Genomic DNA, 21,967 nt, shown 5'->3' on the forward strand with positions numbered 1-21,967 from the left:
TATTGTTGAATTTTTATTAAAGTGAGTTTGTTTCTTAATGTGATTTATTTGCCTCATGTTTAGAATATTGCATGGTAAAGTTTCTTTTGTGCATATTATACTTTTATTTTACTAATATATTAAAAGCCATATTTCAATGACCCCTGTACATTTTTCATGCTGTCTTACTCCCAATGGCCTCTGTGCATGTAAGTAACCTGTTGAGTGACTGTGCCTCTTTGTTTTTGACGGTTTCCTTTCATTAAGTCCCTTTTTTAAATCAGCAAACAACTTAAAACCTTTAAAAGTTCAGTCTCTAAGTGTTCTCCTTATCTTCTTTGTATGTCGTATTTTAAAATATCCTTTTTTATTGTTTCTCCACCCTATGACTACGTGATGATTTCATTTAGACCGGAGTACCCTCTTCATGCTACTCGTATATGGTTAAGATACTGATGTGTAACATATCTGTTCATTTGTCATGTTGATTGTTGATATCTAACTCATTCTTATATGTTCGAAAAAAATGACTTAATTCAGTAGGATTGGAGTCAGGGCTCTGTAGAGGGAAAGAGATGTGTATACCATTCAGAAAACTTGTGTCATCATCTTGCTCTTTTGTGAGATGCTTGATTATTTCTATATAATAAAATATATCAGCTTGTTGATGGACCGCTTTCATAAGCATACTTTTCTTGATGAAAATATCACTCAGAGGGCAATAGGTATAAAAAGCAATGCCGTAAGCTCTCCTGCTTTTATTTTTGCAACTCTTCGTCACTTCATTACCACTGCAGCATGACTAGCTAGCTCCGCCACGCAGACAACCTCATATTCATTTTGATTTTGTGAATCTGCCATTCTAAGCACAGAAAGCATTTTGTGGTTTTTAGCTGTTGCTAGAGAATATGCTTTTAAGTCTTTTAGTCAACCTTTATGCAATCAAGTTATCCCAAAAAATGCACAAATACCCATTAACATGCACTAACCCTTATTTTAACATATTGTATTTCTTGTTTTTTAGTATTTTGGGAATGATAACTTTTGTTCGTTTGTTTGTTTCTGATCTGTTACATTCCAGAGTATCCTTTTTTGCATTTTAAGGTTCTTTGCTACTGGGAAGAACACAAATGTTAAGGACTGAGCTGATACTCAAAAGCATTTGGCCATATTGTTTCAGGGAGTAGAAGCTTCTCTTAATGATTGACTGAAGCATCTTAGATTCCTCTATTACACCATGGAATCAATTTCATGGAATTTATTTCAACCCGTCTAAAATCCAGAGCTTATTCAATATTCTTTAAAAAAAGAAATTTCAGTGTGTGCCTGACAACATATGGGTAGTACCACACACAAAAATATTCTGGGAAACATACACACGTGATTTTAGCCTTCTTGTGAGAATTTTCAAATGTGTTATGAGAATTGGACTACCTTAAACGTCAACAGGGATGGTCATCCTCTTGGGAAAGTTTTTGTAATAGTTTTGTGAAGAGGCAGGTTTCCAAAAAAATATTTTTTAAAGCGTTTCTTCTCAGTCTGTAATGATTAGAGAACTCCCCTTTTGCAAAAGTTTCCAAGCTCAGACTCTGCTTCATGCTTCTTCCCATTCTGTCTGTCCTAACTTACTTACCACACACAGGCTGACAAAGTTTGGGGCCCAGGGAAGCATGTTCCCCTACTTACATACCCAAGACTTTCCATTGAATGGATAGCTGGGTTACAGTAAAACTTGTGAGATGCTCATTTCCAAAGCGTGTGAAATCATAGTTGCAAAACTTGACTTTGAAGGAAATCTAGCATGCTACCTTCAGCAACTCTGTTGAAAGAAAGAAACATCAAGTTAAAGACCAGCTGTCCATGCATCTCTCATCCATCCCTAGAAATAATCTAGCTGGCCTCTTTCTTGGTTAACTTTAGTTGCATTCATGTTGGTCACTGTCTGCAGACTTTTTCTTTTTAGTATTGCTGATTTCTTAGAATTGCAAAAATATGAACAGCATGTTGTTTTGAATGAACTCATATGATTTGTTGGATACTGCATGAAAAGATATGCAGCATCTTTTACAACTGGACTTTTATGCATGTGCTCAACATATCTTTGGATGACCCTGGTTCTAAAGTGCATTTTCATGGGCTTAAAAATGAAATTTTCTCCCAAAAGGTTATATGACTTAAATTACATGTAAGCTATATATCGTAAGTTGGATTCATATTTTTTAAGACATGGCTTTACTATAATTTTGGTTTTGCCAGTAAAATTATAATTTACATACATGAAATATTCCTTCTGTAAATTTATATTCTTTCTAAATCTTTGCATTTTAGTGTTTGATCAATTAGATCTTGTTACATATGAAGAAGTAGTAAAACTGACAGCATTCAAAAGGAAAACACTAGTCTTATTAGGTAAGTTTAACTGCATAAGTGGCTTTCTTGTTTTCACCTTCAAAACATTTTATGAATATTATTAACAATTATCAATTTTTAATTTCCTTTTTAAAAAATGACATAGGTGCACATGGTGTTGGGAGAAGACATATAAAAAACACCCTCATCACAAAGCACCCAGACCGGTTTGCGTACCCTATTCCACGTAAGCAATGTTTCACTCTCCTTTAAGTATATTTTTCCTAGTACTTTTCTAATCTTGTAATTTACATATTTTTTCTGATTACATAAGTAATAACTGTTCATTATAGGAAATTTGGAAAGTCCAGAAAAGAACAAAGGAGAAAATGAGTTAACAGTTAATCCCAACCCCACTCTCAATATTTTATTGTATACCCTTCCAGGCTTCTCTTGGTGCAAACACGTCGTGTGTGTGTGTGTGTGTGTTGTTATCATTGTTGTCGTTTAACAAGACTGGGCTCGTTCAGTCTATTTGTAATCTAATTTTCCCAACAATATGCCATAAATGTTACCCAGATGAATTATTCTTCAGAAAAATAGGTTTTAATGATAGTATAATTTTCTTTGATATAACAATATTTTCCTTAATCTGTACCTAAATTGTTGACTTTTATCACTTTTAAAACCCAGTGTGCTATCCATTGTTTATTGTAAAGAATTTTAAATCTGTAATATTTTTATTCCCGTTATTTTCTATATCTTATCCTTAACCTCTTGTCCTCTTTGTTTCCTCAACTACAAAATGAAGTAATTCCAGGAAAATAAAGAGGATTTGAGATCATATGAACACTTAGCAGATACTGGATAGATAATAGCCATCTTGCTACCATCATTTTATTTTATTTTTTATTATTATTATTATTATTCCAAAGTTTAAAATTTGAATCCCAAAAGCTTTTTAGCAGTTAGAGCTTTGTTCGGGGTGGGAAGAGCTAAAGGAGAATGATTTTTAAGAGCAACAGGAGAGTGAATTCCCTGGCGGTCCAGTGGTTAGGACTCTGTGCTTTCAGCTGCCGAGGGCCTGGGTTCAATCCCTGATCGGAAAAAAGAGCAATAGGAAAAAATGGGAAGATTTGCTCCATCCTGTAGGGCCTTCCAATGCCATGTCAGCACCATTTACTGTTTTCTCTACATCCTAGAGAGCTGTGAGGCTTCATAAGACCACTCTCATCCCAGAACCCTGTCTGATTTACTCAAAAAAAGAAATTCATCAAATATTCTTTCAGTTGGTACCACTGGAGTTTTCTAGTAAAACGCTTTAAAATGTTCTTTTAATTCTCCTTATGTCTAGATCATGAGTACAGCTAGCTTCGCTAACATTTAGTTTCTTCTTGATCACATAAGCAATTGAACTTCCATGTTATTAAATGGCCAATTAACTAGCTTGGTTTTAAAGTGTGTTATTGCTGACCCCAATCATGTCTACTTGCTGTAATATTTGACCCTTGGTGTATACATAGCATATGTTTACCTACTGAAATGACCGAAGATAGGACAGCATCAACATAGTATGCTGTTTCTTCAACTTTTCATGTGCCTGGAGAAAGCAGGTTCTTCTTTAAAACATCCACATTTTGATGTCCATGAGCACTTGGCAGTTCTACAGTCTAGTTGGGGCAGGAGAGGGGAAACTCCCCCTGGGTTTGGACTCATGTACAACAAAGAATAGCATGAATTTGTTCTTGCTCAAAAAAGGAAAGAAGCAAAGGGAGAAAGAAAACTAAAACTGCTGTTCCTGGCTTGTCTAGAAAAACATTTCCTAAAGTGTGTTTTGCAGAATCCTGGTCCTATTAGTATCCCACAGAACTAGGACTTATTGGCAGATATTTTAGTATACACTCTCTTAGGTCAGGGGTCAGCAAACCTTTTCTGTAAAGGACTAAACAGCAAATATTTGAGGCTTTGAAGGCCATATGGTTTCTGACACAACTGCTCAACTCTGCCATTGTGAAAGCACCCACAGACAATATGTAAACAAATGAGCATGGCTCTTTTCCAATAAAACTTCATTTACAAGAACAGACAGTGGGCCGTATTTGGCCTACAGGACCTAGTTTGCCAATTCCTGCTTTAGGTCTTTCCTAACTATTATGGCCATATCTGGCTACGGTCATTATGTTTTCAATATGGTATCCCTTTTGCTGTATCCTGACACTCTTCTTTTGCATGATGCTGTATACCAGCACTGTTCAATAGAACGTTCTCTCATAATGACAGCATTGGATATCTGCACTGTGCAGTACAGTAACCATTAGCCACATGTGGGTATTGAACCCCTGAAATGTGGCTAGTGAGACTGAGGAACTGAATTTTTAATTTTATTTAATTTTAATTTACTTAAATTTAAACAGCCATATGTGTTTTTCCTTTTTTTAAAATTCTTCTTGTTTCCTTCTCTTAAGACCTAACTGCATTAAGGCATAGAGTGAGTTATGTTAATCCTGGGTCATTTAGTGTCTTTCCCCTGTGGTGACCCATGAAGGGATGAAATAGATCTCATCTAAACACAGAAAGATTCACCAAACCAAACAACTAACCAACTACTGTGGTCCAATGTCACATAAACAAATATGACTTCTAGAATTTAGTTCTACAAAGCTACTGGGGGTGGGAACAGGGCATGAGACATACTACAGAATCCATAGCATTTAAGAGGAGATTGAGTCTGGGTAGGTCCATTGGGAGCATCAGCTCATAAGCTCAGCCTTTTAAACCTCTCTTGACATGTAACTTTGCAGACACCACCAGACCTCCAAAGAAAGATGAAGAAAATGGAAAGAATTATTACTTTGTATCTCATGACCAAATGATGCAAGACATCTCTAATAATGAGTACCTGGAGTATGGCAGCCACGAGGATGCAATGTATGGGACAAAACTGGAGACCATCCGGAAGATCCATGAGCAAGGGCTGATCGCAATACTGGACGTGGAGCCTCAGGTAATGCCTAGCCAACCCTGGCACCCTGTCGTCCTGCCTGCATGCTAAGCTCAGGTTCTGAAATTAAAAAATGGCATCAGAACATCACAGGTCACATAATAATTTAATAGTAAGCTACGGGAAAGTATCAGCAATGAAGGCACCATGAGTTAACCGTCTAGAATGCAAGCTGACTAATCGTTGCACTCAGGGCACACACAGTGTATTTAAGAAGTAGAGACTGTTCTCTTATGAGATTCGTTATACTCAGAAGCTCAATAAAGTGCCCGGTCGGGTCTGTGCCTGCCAGAAATGCTACAGTAATCTGACTCAGGATGAGACTCTGGCACTTTAACACAGCAGCCACCTTTCCTCTCTTGGTACAGCTCACACTAGACCATCAGAGTCTCTGCCAGCATCTTATATTAATCGCCAGCAAGAAATTCTGATCCTGGGGCCTGGGTCCGAAATACAGCACCAGCTTTATGAATGCAAGCATGAGCGAGCCCCGGGGGATGCCAGGCAGAGCAGGGGTAGAGACCCGTGGTGGTTCTTAGCCTTTGCCATCACTTTACTGAGGGATGATGCCTGACCCTGAGCTAAAACGAGGAGGCATATGGAGAACTTGGAGAGGACTCGGAGCTAGACACAGACAATTAGATGACATGCAGATACGTCCTACGCTAGAAGCAATAGAAATTGTTAAACTTGAAAAGGAGAAAGCCAAAGGCCTTACATCAAAAATGCTAACAAGCTATTTTTCATCTCTGAGGACAAACTAAGAAGAAGTGGGACTCAAAGTCCAGTAGGAAGGATTTGGGAGTTGTAGACATCAGGGCAGGTTACCAGAGAGGCTTGTGGATGCCTGTGTGACTCCCAGGCCTGCCGTTTCTAAGACCAACCTGTACCAAAAATCCCTTATCAGTTACAAATAGAATCAGTATACCACCTGCTGAAATGGTAGACCAGCTCCCCTCAAGCAGGCTCCGTTTCATCAGGGGGCTTACCTGGCTACCCCAGGCAGGGAAGATCCCTGTTCAAGGGCCACTGTATGAAACTTGGTCCCCTAGCCATCCCTGAAGGGAGGATGGAACCAGCTTAGCCAGGGTCTGTGTGACTTGGGGCCTGATGGCTCAGTTACTTGGCTCCAAGATCCTAACATCAGGGCGAGTGGCTTCACCCATTTCCATGTCACAGCACCTGATGGGGTTCTTGAACTTGGAATCTGGTTAAGGGGCTGGGGAGGAAAGCAACATTAGGGTGAACACTATACCGTTTACTTAACAATGAACTTGGATCTTTATAGAACTAAATATATGATGTGTAATGCAGATTGATTTTTGTTTAACTACTAATCCCTCCTTACTAGGGATTGGAAAAATCTTCTGGCCAGGGGTGGCTAGAGGAAAAGTCTCAACCCTGGTCCTGGTCTTCGACATCCTCCCCTTGGGTTCCACACTGGTCTTCACCTGAACGTCGTTTTCTGCTGGTAGCAATGTCTCTAGCAGTATGCTAGCTGCAGGGCTCCTCGGACCCCCTCTGCATGACCTCAGTCCACTTTCCAGGGCTTTCTGCCTCACCTGCTACCGCTACCGCCACCGCCGCCGCTATTGCTGCTGCTGCCCCACTCCTGGCGTCCAGCCCAGCCCAGCCATGCAGTGCCCTGCACTGCTGAGCGGGGGATACTTCTCTCGGCCTTATCAGGCTGCCCACAGCAGTCACTTTCACGTGTGGCACTGGGCACCAGAACACCCCTCGGCCCGGCCTGGGCATTTTCCCTGCTCCCTGTCTGCTGGAGGGCTCACTGCATTCTTTTCTCCTGCTTCCTTTGTCCCCTCCTCAGAACCGTGATCTCTTGGGAGAGATAGGGATCCTGTTCTCTGCCTGAGCCTCTTAGAGCCCGTGGCCCTGGGGTCAGGTATCACCCGGATCCTGCTCCTCTAGTTGGTCTGCTTGACCACTCTGGTCCCAGGCTCTCCTGCCCAGTGCTTCCAGGCCTAGTCCTGCTCTCACACTGGCCACTGCATCCAGCGGTCCAGCTGCAGGTGCCCACAGGCTCTGCACCGCCTGGGCTTCACCCTTGGGCTTCTCTGCCTTCAGCCCACTCTCTCCCCAGGCTGGACAAGGCCCGCACCCTGCCTTCAGGATGCCCGTGGCCATGACTGACTTGCTGTCAGGCAGATCCTTGTTGCTCCAGGGAGGCTCTCTCCTTAGGACCTTGTCTCCATGCCCTTGTCCCACCCCGGCCCATTTGATTACCTGCTGTACTGTACCTCACAGACAGTTTGACTCAACCAGCGTGTATTAAGTACTTGCTCTATTCTAAGCATCGTGGCATGAGCTAAGAATCCAAATAAGGCAAGCTGGTAAGGGTGAAATTCCTTCCTCAGTGTTCATCAAAAACTGTCTATGACAGAAGTACCATGTGGCATTTTTTTTGGGGGGGTGCTGTGTTGGGTCTTCGTTTCTGTGCGAGGGCTTTCTCTAGTTGCGGCGAGCAGGGGCCACTTCATCGCGGTGCACGGGCCTTTCACTGTCACGGCCTCTCCCGTTGCGGGGCACAAGCTCCAGACGCGCAGGCTCAGCAGCCATGGCTCACGGGCCCAGTTGCTCCGCAGCACGTGGGATCTTCCCAGGCCAGGGCTCGAACCCGTGTCCCCTGCATTAGCAGGCAGATTCTCAACCACTGCACCACCAGGGAAGCCCCCCATGTGGCATTTTTAAAAACCCTCTCACTGCTGACACCACTCCCACTCTGTGTGGACCATAGAAAGCCCCACCTAACACTGGGGTTCGGCTCATTTTTTTTTTTTTTAGGCACCAAAATTTTTATTAACCCACCTGCTTGCTCTCTTTTGACATTATAAACCAAATTAATCTCTTTTTGACCCAGAGTTGTGATGGGAACCATCAAGTTACTTTTACGTTTCTCTGGCCCCTCTCAACCTCTGGCTGTCACTTCTCTCGTCCTTTCTTGGCTATCCCTTAACAATATATTCCAACCCCTGTAAAATAGGGACTAAAAGTACCAACCTCATCATTCTGAGGTTTAAGAGAATGCCAAGCACTAAGCCGGGCTCTCAGGAGCATTCAAACGCCAGCAGTTCCCCCACACCCTTTGACATAGCTCTTTCTCATCTGTCATGGGCTGAGGAACCGATGAGCCTGTAAACCAAGAACATGGGTATACAGTCCATAGGCCTAGTGAGGGCCTGGATGGTAAAGTGCGTGGGCTTTGTGATCACCACCGCCAACTTCCAGCCTAAGGAAGGACTGACTGAGTGAGCAGTTCCAAAACCCCTGAGCTCATGGCTCCCTGTGGGTAACTCCCGTGTACCTCCATCATGACCAGGGCTTGAGGAGGGACTTCTCAGTTCCCCCTGCCACACTTGGAACAGTATGAGGGATGCAGCAGAGGCCAAAGACTGAGTGACTAGCCCCAGGGAGTTGATGGGGAACATTATCAAACCAGTCTCAAAGGTGGTGCCATTTGTTCTTTGGGAGGAGAGGTGGGACCCAGGCAAGGACAGCAGCTGGAAGGCAAAGGGCAGGCCTGGTTCTCAATAGCGGTAGTGATCAGGTTTGAAGGGGCCGTCACAGGACATGCCCAGGTACTGGGCCTGCTTCTCAGTCAGCTTGGTCAGCTTCACATTCAGCTTGCCCAGGTGGGCTTCAGCCACTGCTTCATCCAACTTCTTGGGCAGGAAGCGGACCCCGACAGGGTACTTGTCTGGGTGGGTCCACAGCTCAATCTGCGCCAGCACCTGGTTGGTGAAGGAGTTGCTCATCATGAAGCTGGGGTGGCCCATGGTGCAGCCCAGGTTGACCAGCCGGCCCTCGGCCAGAAGGATGATGCGGTGCCCGTTCTTCAACAAGTAGCGGTCCACCTGGGGCTTGATGTTCACCTTCTCCACAGTGTTCTCATTCAGCCCCTTGACATCGGTCTCCACATCAAAGTGTCCGATGTTCCACACAGTGGCGTCATCTTTCATCTGTTCAAAGTGCCGGCCGAGGATGATGTCGATACAGCCCGTGGTGGTGACAAAGATGTTGCCCTCCTGACAGGCCTCATCCATGATGGTCACGTCATAGCCCTCCATGGCAGCCTGAAGCGCGTTGATGGGGTCGATCTCCATGATGATGACGCGGGCCCATCTTGTACAGGTTGTGGACCCCCGTTGTGGTCTCTTCGGAGATGCCTCGGATGCCTGACAAGGAGCTGTGGGTACTTGGTGTGGATGAGGTTGGTGAGGTCACCACCATCGTCCAGAATCATGGTCTTTGAAGTACAGCATCTGCTCAGTGCACCACAGATACTCCTCGTCCGTTTCACCCTTCCAGGTGTACACTGGAATGCCAGCCTTGGCAATGGCAGCTGCTGCATGGTCCTGGGTGGAGAAGATATTGTAGCTGGACCACCACACCTCAGCACCCAGGGCAACGAGGGTCTCAATGACGACAGCTGTCTCCACGGTCATGTGCAGGCAGCCGGCAGTGAGGCGCCCTTCAGTGGTTTGGAGGCCGAGTACATCTCCCACATGCACATCAGGCCCGGCATCTCATTCTCTGCAAGGTCCAGGGCCTTGCATCCCCAGGCGGCCAGGCTGATGTCAGTGACTTTGTAAGGCAGCTTGTCTGACATGCTGGCGGCATTTCTGCACAGAGTGATGGACACGGGCAAAGGGGGCCAAGCCTCAGGCTGGGGATAGGCACGGGGAGGGCGGCGCCGGGCAGGGCCAGCTCATTTAGTCTGTGCCGTCTTAATTAATTTTAGTTAGTTGAGGCCAAACCAAACACATGTCTAATTATACTATATAAGATGTTGTGGTTCAACTTTAAACCTAAGGGACTACCCTAAAGACTTTAAACCAGAAGAAAATGAGTAACCTGGCTTCTTTTAAAATAATGAGAGTAGATTGTGTTCCTCTATATTTTGCCAAGCATTAGTACTCCTTACCTAATCCTTGTAACACCGAGATAGAGACATCAGTATCTACTTTTGAGGACGAAGAAACCAAGGCTTAACGTAATTTTCACTTGAACAGTCTTGGTTTGGATTTGGGGGGTTTGTTTGTTTTGTTTTTACAGTAAATCTTAGACTCCTTTCACTGTACCATCCTAGAAGAGTTAACCCTGTTTAATCCTTAAGCTGGTGTGCCTTGTATGTATGTAGTAGTGCAATTTAAATCTTTAGTTTAACATTTAGAAAAATCTGTAAGGTGGTCAAACCTGAGAAAAGCTATAGAGCTGACTTCTCATAAAGCCATGGCTCAGAAAATAATCTATGTCCCTAAAGCTGGAACTATAATAGCTCCAGTGTGTAATCAAAACAGTTTTAGATTTTAATTTTATTCTGATTTGTCCATTTGCAGCATTAAAGAGTTGACAGTAGCAGAATATCTGTGGCTTTGCTTCTGCCCCAGAGGGAAAGGTTGTCATCAAGGGGCAGGTACAGTCTTGTTAGGCATCTGTGCTTGGAAACAACAGCCATGTTTTGAACTAGAGGCTCTTTTGTGAAGTCAGTTGGCTCTCTTAAGATTGTTTCTGGGGGTCACTGTGTTCTTCCTTAAACCCTTAGATCTTTGTGCAAAATGACTCAGATGCTTGCCCTTTTTAATTTTGCAAAAAAACAGATAAGTCTTAAAGATGTCTGCTTCTTACATACTTGGTCAAATGAGTTTTATTCCTTGAGGGTAGTAACCTGACAATTATTGGCCATAGATGAGCCATTAAATCAATTTATCTCCAAAAGAGAACTTTAAATGTTAAATTACTGCTTCTTTGGCTGTTTGAACCCAGTGCATTTTCAGTGATCTTTCTGGACTCTCTCTGCCCTCTCTGGGATTCAGAAAGAGATATTTGCCTGTAAATATTAACAAATTTGTGTCTCATCTTAAAAGTCAAAAAGGAAGAGGTTTTAGAGATCATCTTAAAGCCACCTATTAGTGGCCTGAGGGAGGGGAATCCTTGTGAAGCAATTCCATTTCCTGTTCCTGAACTTCAGGCAAGCTGAGTCTGCGTGCGCGCGCGGACACACACACACACACACACACACACACACACACACACACACACACACACACACACACACACACACACACACACACACACACACACACACACACACACACACACACACACACACACACACACACACACACACACACACACACACACACACACACACACACCCCCCCCCCCCCCCCCCCCCCACTTGAGACCCATAAGTAGAGCAGGGTATGGGGACAGAGGCCTTCGAGAAAAAAATGAGGACGTGTGGTGACTCTGCTGGAGATAAGAGGGAGACTAGGCAAGAAAATCTCAGTCAGGATTCTAGGCATCTTATAATCTTTGAAAGTACAATACTATAGGAGAGAAACTCAAAGCCATGAAAAGGAGGAGGAAGCAAATATATTCAGTACTAACCACAGAGACTACTGTAGTTACTGTGATAAACATGAAATTTGGCTCTGAACTTCCTGGCAACCAGGACAAAAAGGAGAACGTCACGGATCACATAATTCTCATCTAATAGAAGTATGTCAGTTCTTTCCTTGGAGTTAATTACTAAAGGAATATAACCTGATTCTTAGACATAAGAGGCATTTGGTGGTGTGGTGAGTACAGTCTTCCTGGACAGTCTCATGCAGTAGGTGCAGAATGACCTTCGTGTCTTCGTGGATAAAAACTAAGGGCGTGAATGCCGTGCAGAGAAGGGTAATCCGCAGGGAGCTAACGGTTGCCGAGTTGTGTGTTTTCTGCTGTAGAATAGAACAGCAGGCTAGAACTGAAAATACTCAGACAATTGGGTGGCTATCAGGCTGCAGTCACTGAGTGGAGAAAAGACCATTTCGCGCCTGGGGTGGCATTCTCGACTTCATCCGTGGGTTGTGGCTGTGTGGACTTCCATCTGGCACTCAGAGTAGCTTCAGGGATGGAATCAAGGGTAGGGACTGTGCCTCAGGATTTTTTTTTCCCCATCTAAGTTGCCCAGAAGGTGGCTCTGGGTGCACGTGGGATGATGAGGAAACCTTATGTCTCAACTGACCCTGGAGTCACCTGAATTATGAGCACAGGAAGGATAGAAAAAGGCCCCAAATAATATTCACAAAAAGGACAGTTCTAAGTGAAGATCACTGTTAAGCTCAATTGAGCTATACACAGACTTTTTCATGATGGTTGTTCCTTGCTAAAATCTTCAGTCACAAAAGGATTTGCAAGGAAATGCCAATTGCCTCTTTCAAAAATGAACATATAGAAGCTTGAAGAGCTTTCTCCCATGGGGAATCTGAGCCTGTGACTTTCACAATTAAAGCAGTTTGAGGGCAGGTAAAACAATGTGCCAGTCTCCCTTACCCCACAAGGAGAAACTGTAACTAAACGAGGAAAAGACAACCCTCAGAATGGGAGAAAATATTTGCAAACGAAGCAACTGACAAAGGATTAATCTCCAGGGTTTATAAGCAGCTCGTGAAGCTCAATATCAAAAAATCAAACAACCCAATCCAAAAATGGGCAGAAGACCTAAACAGACATTTCTCCAAAGAAGACATACAGATTGCCAACAAACACATGAAAGGATGCTCAACATCACTTACCATTAGAGAAATGCAAATCAAAACTACAATGAGGTATCACCTCACACCAGTCAGAATGGCCATCATCAAAAGGTCTACAAACAGATGCTGGAGAGGGTGTGGAGAAAGGGGAACCCTCTTGCATTCTTGGTGGGAATGTAAATGGATACAGCCACTATGGAGAACAGTATGGAGGTTCCTTAAAAAGCTAAAAATAGAACTACCATATGACCCAGCAATTCCACTCCTGGGCATATACCCTGAGAAAACCATAATTCAAAAGAGTCATGTACCACAATGTTCATTGCAGCTCCATTTACAATAGCCAGGACATGGAAGCAACCTAAGTGTCCATTGACAGATGAATGGATAAAGAAAGATGTGGCACATATATACAATGGAATATTACTCAGCCATAAAAAGAAACGAAATTGGGTCATTCGTAGAGACGTGGATGGACCTAGAGACTGTCATACAGAGTGAAGTAAGAAAGAGAAAAACAAATATCGTATGTTAACGCATATATGTGGAATCTAGAAAAATGATACAGATGAACCTATTTGCAGGGCAGGAATAGAAAGGCAGACATAGAGAACAGACGTGTGGACATGGTGGGGGGGGATGAACTGGGCGATTAGGTTTGACATAAATACACTACCATGTGTAAAACAGATAGCTAGTGGGAACCTGCTGTATGGCACATGGACCTCAGCTTGGTGCTCTGTGATGGCCTAGTTGGGTGGGATGTGGGAAAGGGGAGGGGATGTGTGTATACATATAGCTGATTCACTTTACTGTGTGGCAGAAACTGACACAACATTGTAAAGCAAGTATAGTCCAATAAAAGTAAGTAAAAAAATAAAATTCAGAAACATAATCCTAGGAAAAGTGAACCTTGCACTAAACAGGAAAGTCAAAACCTTTACCAACCACTTTGCCTCTTACATGCCTTTATATTCATAGAGGCCAAGAGATTCTCTTCAGCCATGAAAGCACAGTGCCCTCTAGTCAAACCTGCCTCAAAAGGCAAAATAGACTTTGTGTGAGTTATATGTACTGCTTTTACATTTTTGTTTGATCAAAAGACTATTTCTGCCAGGTGCCACCTGGGGCAGGAGGAGGACAACTGAACAAGACGCAGCCCCTGCCCTCAGGAAGCTTAGCCGCCAGCATCCAGGCACTTGCATTTCCAGGGTGGCGGGCACTACAGGTGCCTAAGTGTGGGTGTGTCAGGAGCATACCGGCAGGGCGCCTCACTCGGCTCAGAGCTCATAAAGGACTTTCCAGAAGAAAGAACACTCAGCCAAGCAATAGGGAAAGTGGGGAGGGGGATGAGGGGATGGAATGTCCAGGCGGAGGGAGTAGGAAGACAAAGGCTGGCCCTTCCTGGAACTGAAAGTACTTCAGCGAGGCCAGTCCATGGAAGGGAAGGGGGACAGAAAGGTAAGCGTGGGCCAGCTCATGAGGCAGGGATCTGACATTTATGCTCGGGGGGCTACCTTTTATCCCAAGTCCAAGAAGGAGCTCTTGAAGGGCTTGGAGTGGAGGAGTGATGGAATGGGATTTGCATTTCCGAAAGACTGTTCTAGTGGCGGGGTTTACTAGGATTGGAAAGCAGCAAAACTGGAGGCAGGTCACCCAAGTTGCTACTACAGCAAACCAGACACAAGAGGGAGGGATAGGGCAAAGCAAACAATTGAAAGGCTATTTACAAAGCAAACTATGTGGCTAACAGAATAGACATGTTAAATTCTTATATAAAGGACAGCAAGATATTTACCCTGACGCATACGAATTAATTACATGTCAGTCACTTGTGAACTGTGTGCCTATGTTGGGTTTTGTTGCGGGGTTGGGGGGTGTCCTCTCCTAGGGGAGCAGCAGAAGCAGCAACCCCTTACCAGAATCAACTCCCACAGCATCAGATGCTGGCTTTGCAGTATGTCTGTGCAAACTAGTAGCTTGCAGTTAGAGGTTTCTGATACCTTGGAATGGAACTGAAAGGGGCCTCAGAGGTCCCTCTCCCTTGAATGCGGCATCTTCTCATGGGCCTACAAATTGCTCACAGCCATACGGCTTCTATAGTGGCTCCAGGCTCCATCCCTGGACAGGGTGTCCCTTCCCTGTGAGTCCCACAGAGGAGAGGGCTTTCCTCAGGACAACTCAGAAGGCCTGTGTCAGTGCGAACACAGCCCTCACGGTCACAGTGGCCATGATTTGCTCTCCTCATGAGCAATCTGAAATTTGAAATGTGGTGTAGTGCGCTCTGGATGAGTGCTGAAGCCACCCTGCTGGTCCGAGTCTACCCCAAAATGCATTTCCTAGGAATTAAAATTAAGGCTACAATTAATAACCAGGTTTAAATGAACATTAACCAACATAATCAGTGTTCACTTTTCTGAAGAAAAATAAGTCGAGGGCCTCCCTGGTGGCGCAGTGGTTGAGAGTCCGCCTGCCGATGCAGGGGATACGGGTTCGTGCCCTGGTCCGGGAGGATCCCATATGCCGCGGAGCGGCTGGGCCCGTGAGCCATGGCCGCTGAGCCTGCGCATCCGGAGCCTGTGCTCCGCAACGGGAGAGGCCACAACAGTGAGAGGCCCGCATACCGCAAAAAAAAAAAAAAAAAAAAGTCGGATTGATTCATGAGATTCATAAGAAAAACGTCCAGTTTGTCAGCTTTTATTTGTCAATGGCTATTGTCCATCCTTTGGATGAAAAGAAGTAATATACGTTATTTATAAAGTTGGTAAATTTAATAATATTTTGCCAAAAATTTGAATCAAGGGCTTTTCCAGTTGTATAATTTTCTGTGAACTCATTTGAATGTTGCATTAGTTATTTCTCCTTTTAAGTCTCAGTTTTCTTTTTTTTTTTTTTTAACACAGGCACTGAAGGTCCTGAGAACTGCAGAGTTTGCTCCTTTTGTTGTTTTTATTGCCGCACCAACTATCACTCCAGGTTTGAATGAGGTAAGAATTAATCAGTTTTTCCTCTAATCAGCATTCCCCCGAGTAAGGATGCATTTGTGTTGTGCATTCCAGAGCAAAGCCCCATCTCATTAAGACAACTAAATGAAGCTCTGCTTTGTTTTCCATGCTGGCCAGTAAGATTTCCAGAGCTTGAGGTCCTCTTTCAGGAGTAGGAATTACACACCACAGAGAGGTGTGGTTCTTCTGAGATCAGAATCATTAGGCAAATGCAAGCTTTAGTCTCCAGTGCAGTCCGCCTGGGGCCTTATCCATGGGTCTGCTCCCGCCCTGAGGGGCTGCCAGCCCCTCCTCTCCTGATAGCGACTGTGCTGAGAGCTCTGGGCCAAGAATTGCCTTGCCTGGGGAGAACTATAAGGCATCCACCTCCTTGGCTGGGCTGCCCGGACTCCCCTAGGCAGCCTCCGGAGTGGAACCCGTGCAGAATCTCTCCCCAGGCCCCTGGAGACTACCAAACCTGGAAATGAGCTCTGTCCCCTCTCAGGCCTACTCAAGTCAGCAGCCGCCACGGAGATGGTGCCCGCGAGGGTCGGCAGCACCATCTAGAACCAGGCTGGCTTACACAGCCTTCTATTGCTGGGCAGATAAGAAGGTAGTTATGGAGTGTCTGGTGAGTATATTGCTGCTTATGTGCTGTAGGCTCATTCTTAAGAGGAAACTCTACACAGAGTTTTCCTGAAGGCCATCACTTCTGCAGGGTCTAGAAATCACCAGGACGCTCTTGGCACTGTCCAGTTAACAGTGGCCTAGACTCACCCAAGCTTATGACAGTAAAATCAAGGCTTGGAGATTTTCACTTTAAGGAAAATTAAATATCTAGATTTAAGGAAGATTAAAGAACTAGATTTCTATGTCACTCATATTTTTCAGTCATTTTTTGTCATTTCATTTGCAAAAGATGTATTCCTTGGTAAATTCTACTTCTCCATCTTATTTAATACACAGACATGTTTGAAAGTCCACATTGTGGTTAGCTCTTATCCTTTGGTTACCATGTATTTTTCTTGAATTATCATCTTTGCTTTGTTTTTGTTTTTGCCTATTTTCCTGCCCTTTTACTAATTTTCCATAGCTGCCAAAATGGTGCAGAAAATTGCCTGTAAGTACCAGCTAGGAGGTGATGAAATACAGCCTCGTCTCCTTTCATAGATTTAGAATGTAGACATTTTGTTCCCACAAATCCTTGCTTTTGCTGTTAGAATAAAGGCATTTTGTTTTCACTGAGTTAAACCCTGCTCACGTGTAAGTCAAGCCTGCAGACAAGCTGTTGTAGAGGAAGAAACTGACAAACATGGCTTCATCTTATAAGATCCTTAAGAGGGAGCTTTATTTTTTGTGTGTGACGAGAACTGCGTTAAAAATTTGATGCTCTCAGCCATAAATTTTCTTGAATGTTTTCATCAGCCCAGCTTTCTGAGCAAATTATAAGCTCTGCTAGTGGTTCTTGAAGCCCACCCAGGACTGTATATTCCAATAGAATCCCCTAGCCCGGAGAGTGACGTGGTAGGAATTGCTCCTTCTCGTACTGGTAGGAAGCACTCCTGTCTTTGGGTGAATGCATGTTTCCTAAAATGGGGCTTTTGCTTTGTGTTTATTGTAAAGCCACAGTGAAAATACTATGCTTTTTAAGTGCAAGCAGAAAGTGTGTTGATATGACCTTAGAAGGTGTTGATTAACTGAGGTCTTATCTACACTGAAGTAGTTAACACCTAACATCCAAAGCATGCCACGTCCTGCTTTGAAATTCCGGTAGATGACAAAGCAGGTTAGGACACTCTCATTTCAGAGTGTCCTGATAGAAAAGATTGAGTCCCCAACTTTTCTGGTGTCTGTCATCCCCACTGCGGTGCTGTGATGGAATCGAGTGTTATTATTTCACCTCGAATCCCCTTGCCAGAGGGCTGCACCCACAGGCCGAGGTTCATCAGAAGAGTCTCTTACGAACAGATGGGCCTCCGAGAAGAGGAGGGCTCCTAAGCCAGCAGTGGGTGCCAACAGCTCCCAAGTCCCTGAAGGCACCGCACCTTTTAGTTTCTCTGGAGATCTGTCTCTGTCATCATGGGCCCCCATTTCCTAGTAGACTTTCTCTGTCTCTTGACTATAGATTTAACAGTCATCAAATCGTATAATGGCCAGTATTAGTCAGCCAAGTGCTTGTTCTTTTGGTAACATTTATTAAGCACTTACTATGTATAAGGCACAATGCCAAGTGCTGGGCACAGCAAGGCAAGTTTGAGCTCTAGTTGGGGAGAGAGATACTAATCAAATAAACAGGTATTTAATTGTATCTATATATATTTCAGACTCCACCCAACAGCTCAGCTATCTAGTCGGTTACTTTGACTTACAAAGTTTCCTGGCTTCAAATTTGAACTTGCCCATTCAAAGTTCAGCATAACAAGATCTGCCCCGTGAAGATGCAGAGGCAGACTTTCTGGTGGCCCTTAAGGGATCCCCATCCTGAAAGAACTGCCATCCTGAGGCTCTCTGTAGTGTGCTGCAGGAGTTGAGGGAAAGCCTTTACTGCCGCGAAGAGTTCAGTAGCTGCTTTTCCTTCAGAGTTGTTTCCATAAGAGATGTAAGTACTTATGAACAGTGATATTTGGCCATTTCCAATGCAGACCAATGTGAGGGGATTCATCAGATGCCAGCTGCCGTTGTATCTGGGAAATGGCCTTATTTCATCCATTATTTGTAACATCCAAAAAGCTTTGCCTCTGGCATCCACTGCTGTTGAGTGAGGGCCGTTATATGTAACTGAATTCCTGGAACATATTGAGCCTCTAAGTAGAATAGAGAAAAATACAACTTAATTTGTTGTCCAGAGGCAGGGGCTTCTTGGCGCAAACACAGCTGGGCTCTGGGGCCTGGTGCAAGCAAGTGCAGAGGACCAAGGGAAGGGGATGCAGGGCTCTGACCTCGTCCGTCCCCTGAAGCCCCCCCACCCCCACCCCAAACAGGAGAGTGGCTTGAGACGAGGCAGGCCTGGGTCAGAGGATGAGGACAGAGTGGCTCGACTCTGACAGTCTGTCCCCACTCACCCCGGGGCAGACACTGCTTGGCCGGGGTGGGGTGATGTGTTTGCTGAAGAGTGTCTGTTTCCTCTGGTCCGTCTGGTTTGGCGTGGAGCCCCCTGTTGCATGGTGAGCAGTCGTGGTTGCAAGCCGTAGTTCTGTGACCCTGCCATCCCGGGGACCGTCATCTCCTCTGTCACGAAGCGGGCTTGGCCTCACGCCCAGATGTGGCACATCAAGGTCTGGCCTTGACTGTTTCTGACATTGGGACGGACAGAAATGTGACACGAGAAAAAAATCCGGCTGACTTTTCTCTTTGCTTTTCCCTCCTCCCACACCCATCCCTACCTCCATCCCATCACCATTTAGGATGAATCTCTTCAGCGTCTGCAGAAGGAGTCTGACATCTTACAGAGAACATATGCACACTACTTCGATCTCACAATTATCAACAATGAAATCGATGAGACAATCAGACATCTGGAGGAAGCCGTGGAGCTCGTGTGCACAGCCCCGCAGTGGGTCCCGGTCTCCTGGGTCTATTAGGCCCCTCCCCAGATATCTGCCGCATAACTGGGAGCCACCTCATACATGGAAAAGCCTCTGTTATCGGCCTTGTGTCAGCAGGTCATGGTCCCTAGAGACTACCTAGTTGTAGTGTGACCTACATTTATAATTATTGTCATGTCTGAATAGATAGGAGGAGAAAAACAATTACACACTAATTTAAAGAGACAGTATCTTTTTTAATCAGTTCTCCTAAACTTTAATAAAATGTATCTTTAAATGTATGTATTATTCAATCCTTTGGAATGTTATATTTTTGGAAATCATAGCTTTTTATTTCCAAGGCCCCTAAAAACTGCACAAAATAGATGCTGCTTTCTATAATCTATTTTAATAATAATAAACAATGATTCTGTTACCTTGACTGGGGTTGGAACACTACATTCTTTTTAGAGTCTGATTTTATGGATTGGAATATCTTTCTTTCCTTTATTTATTTTGAAATAATCAGTCTAGTGATTACAAAACTCATAAATTTTTAAAGGCCTTTCTTTTCCTCTTTTTTTTTAGAACAATATTTGTTTTAAGTCCTTTATGTAACATCCAGATAATGTGATACTGTCTCTTTGAAGCACCCTGTAAACCTTTTAGAGATTTGAAGTTGGGTCTTGACTCTTAATGCATGTGGACAGTCGCGAGCGTTTATGCTGTCGGTGTGTCTGTGTTGGACAAAACAATCTGTAATCTACAGCAAAGTACATTCCGTTCACGGGGCACACCCAGGGGAATAAGAATAAAATGCTATTATGACTAAGTTGTAAACCTATGCACATCCCTTGCATTTCGGGCAACTTTATAAAAAACAAACAAAAAGAAACTGATTTTTATTAATAATAATCAATCATGTAGTGAAATGTGTTTGTAATTTTGTCTCAATTTAATTTGTTGTAAGGTGGGAGGGGGAATTGCTGGTTTCACCATTTCAGATCTGTGTTGTCTGAGAGTATTAACGTTTTAATTAAGCAAAGAAATGAGGATTTTTAATATGTATGTAATTGTTTTAAAGCACCCATTTTAAGAGAATATACTGTGCAATGAAGAAACCAGTTTAGGCATTTGCTATGAACTGAATTATTCCAAAAGAATAATCTATAACAGCCCTGTAAATTCCTTTAAAATGATAACTAACAGGACAGTTTGACCAATTTTTTTTAAAATATACTTCCTTTTATGTGTTCAATAATTAAATGCCTTCGGGTCCTTCATTTCATTATAGATTTGTTCAGGTTTACAAGGTGATGATCTTTTAGATTTTATAATCCATTAGATGCTCACTGAAACATCAGAGGCCCAGGAATGACTATCAGTTAGCAGGACAACAAAATACTCTGTACCCAAGGGCCACTAATGTGCACCTGTGCTTTCTCCTTCCTCTTGCTGTATCCCTTGGCACAGGAGAATCATGTCCTTGTTGCTTTAGAGACATTAACCATCTCATCACCCTTCCGTGAGGTCACATTCTTCCAATAGAGGAGATTCAGGCTGGGGTGGGGGGTCTTCTGACTCTTTGCTAGAGGTCAGTGGAAGGTTTTTCATGAGAGTGTTTGTCGCGGTGTGAAGTGGTTCTATTAACCCGAGATCCTTGAAAAAAATACCATCAAGTTTGCTTCTTGTCGGTTAGATGGCCTCATTGCTTTGTGCCCTGGCAGGATGTGCAGGATGTGTTCTGAGCGGAACAGCTCCTCTATGAAGGACCACTCTGAGAAGGCATTTGTATACTCTTTTTAGGGTGTCACCCTCCCCTCCCACCTACTCTTATTAAACAATGCTGATTTTTCCTCTGATGTTGTCCTTTGTGGGTAACCAGATGAGTATACAACTTAGTAAAGTGCTGAGTAAACTGCTTCTGTTGGGACCCACAGCAGGGTGACCAAACCACCAAACCAGAGACACCGTGGATGGAGGGAGAAACCCCAAGAGCTGATTAGGGCTGTATTAGGACTGATTTAAATCTACCTGATGCCAAGCCCAGGCAGTCATTCCCGTGACAGTACTGGTCACAATCCGGGCTCTTCTCAGTGTGAAACTGCCCGCTCTACCTCTTTTCCAATGAAGCACAAAGAAGAATACAACTAACACTTGAGAACAGAAGCTCCCTCCCTCTGGTAGAAACCCCACTTGTCCTCTGAGACCAAATCTCCAGAGATGCTCGACGATGCCTGTCTTAAGCCACCCACCATGCTGATAAAGGTGGGTCATGCAGAGGAAGAGAAAAGCAATGCCAGTGTAAATGTCTGGCCCCAGGATTGAGAAGCACTGTAGCGCTCATCCTCTCTCCTCCACCACTTTATGCGTCCTCAGAAAAGCACACAGACAGGCGGCATTCTCACCATTGCGCGGGTGGCAAAATTCCTGCACCCAGAACTCATTCTAACTTCTCAGAGGTCGTCTGTTCCCTTCCACTGATACACGTCTTCTCTCAAACAGTGTCTTTTTGACCTAGCAGAAAATACTTAAATTTCTGAATCCAGAGTAATTTCGGTACATTGCTGCTGCACCTCCATTACAATT

At 44.0% G+C, this 21,967-nt stretch overlaps 1 protein-coding gene and 1 pseudogene across 8 annotated transcripts in view; one reads left to right on the forward strand and one right to left on the reverse strand.

Moving 5' to 3' along the window:
* Window positions 1-20,644, forward strand: part of CASK (calcium/calmodulin dependent serine protein kinase) — a 392,946-nt gene extending 372,302 nt beyond the window's left edge. For all 7 annotated transcript variants that reach the window (XM_081222810.1, XM_081222812.1, XM_081222813.1 and 4 more), the window contains 5 exons: window positions 2,308-2,388; window positions 2,495-2,575; window positions 5,130-5,332; window positions 15,774-15,857; window positions 19,259-20,644. In XM_081222810.1, coding sequence (XP_081078936.1) covers window positions 2,308-2,388; window positions 2,495-2,575; window positions 5,130-5,332; window positions 15,774-15,857; window positions 19,259-19,435 — 626 coding nt within the window. In that variant the 3' untranslated portion in view covers window positions 19,436-20,644. The remainder of the gene's footprint in view (window positions 1-2,307; window positions 2,389-2,494; window positions 2,576-5,129; window positions 5,333-15,773; window positions 15,858-19,258) is intronic.
* On the reverse strand, window positions 8,084-9,953 carry LOC308609143 (adenosylhomocysteinase-like; annotated as a pseudogene). Its single transcript has one exon. The product of its transcript is annotated as an adenosylhomocysteinase-like (transcript).
* Window positions 20,645-21,967: the final 1,323 nt, after the last annotated feature.

The sequence above is a fragment of the Mesoplodon bidens genome (assembly GCF_964165515.1).
Source record: "Mesoplodon bidens genome assembly, chromosome: X".
Taxonomy (NCBI): Eukaryota; Metazoa; Chordata; class Mammalia; order Artiodactyla; family Ziphiidae; genus Mesoplodon; species Mesoplodon bidens.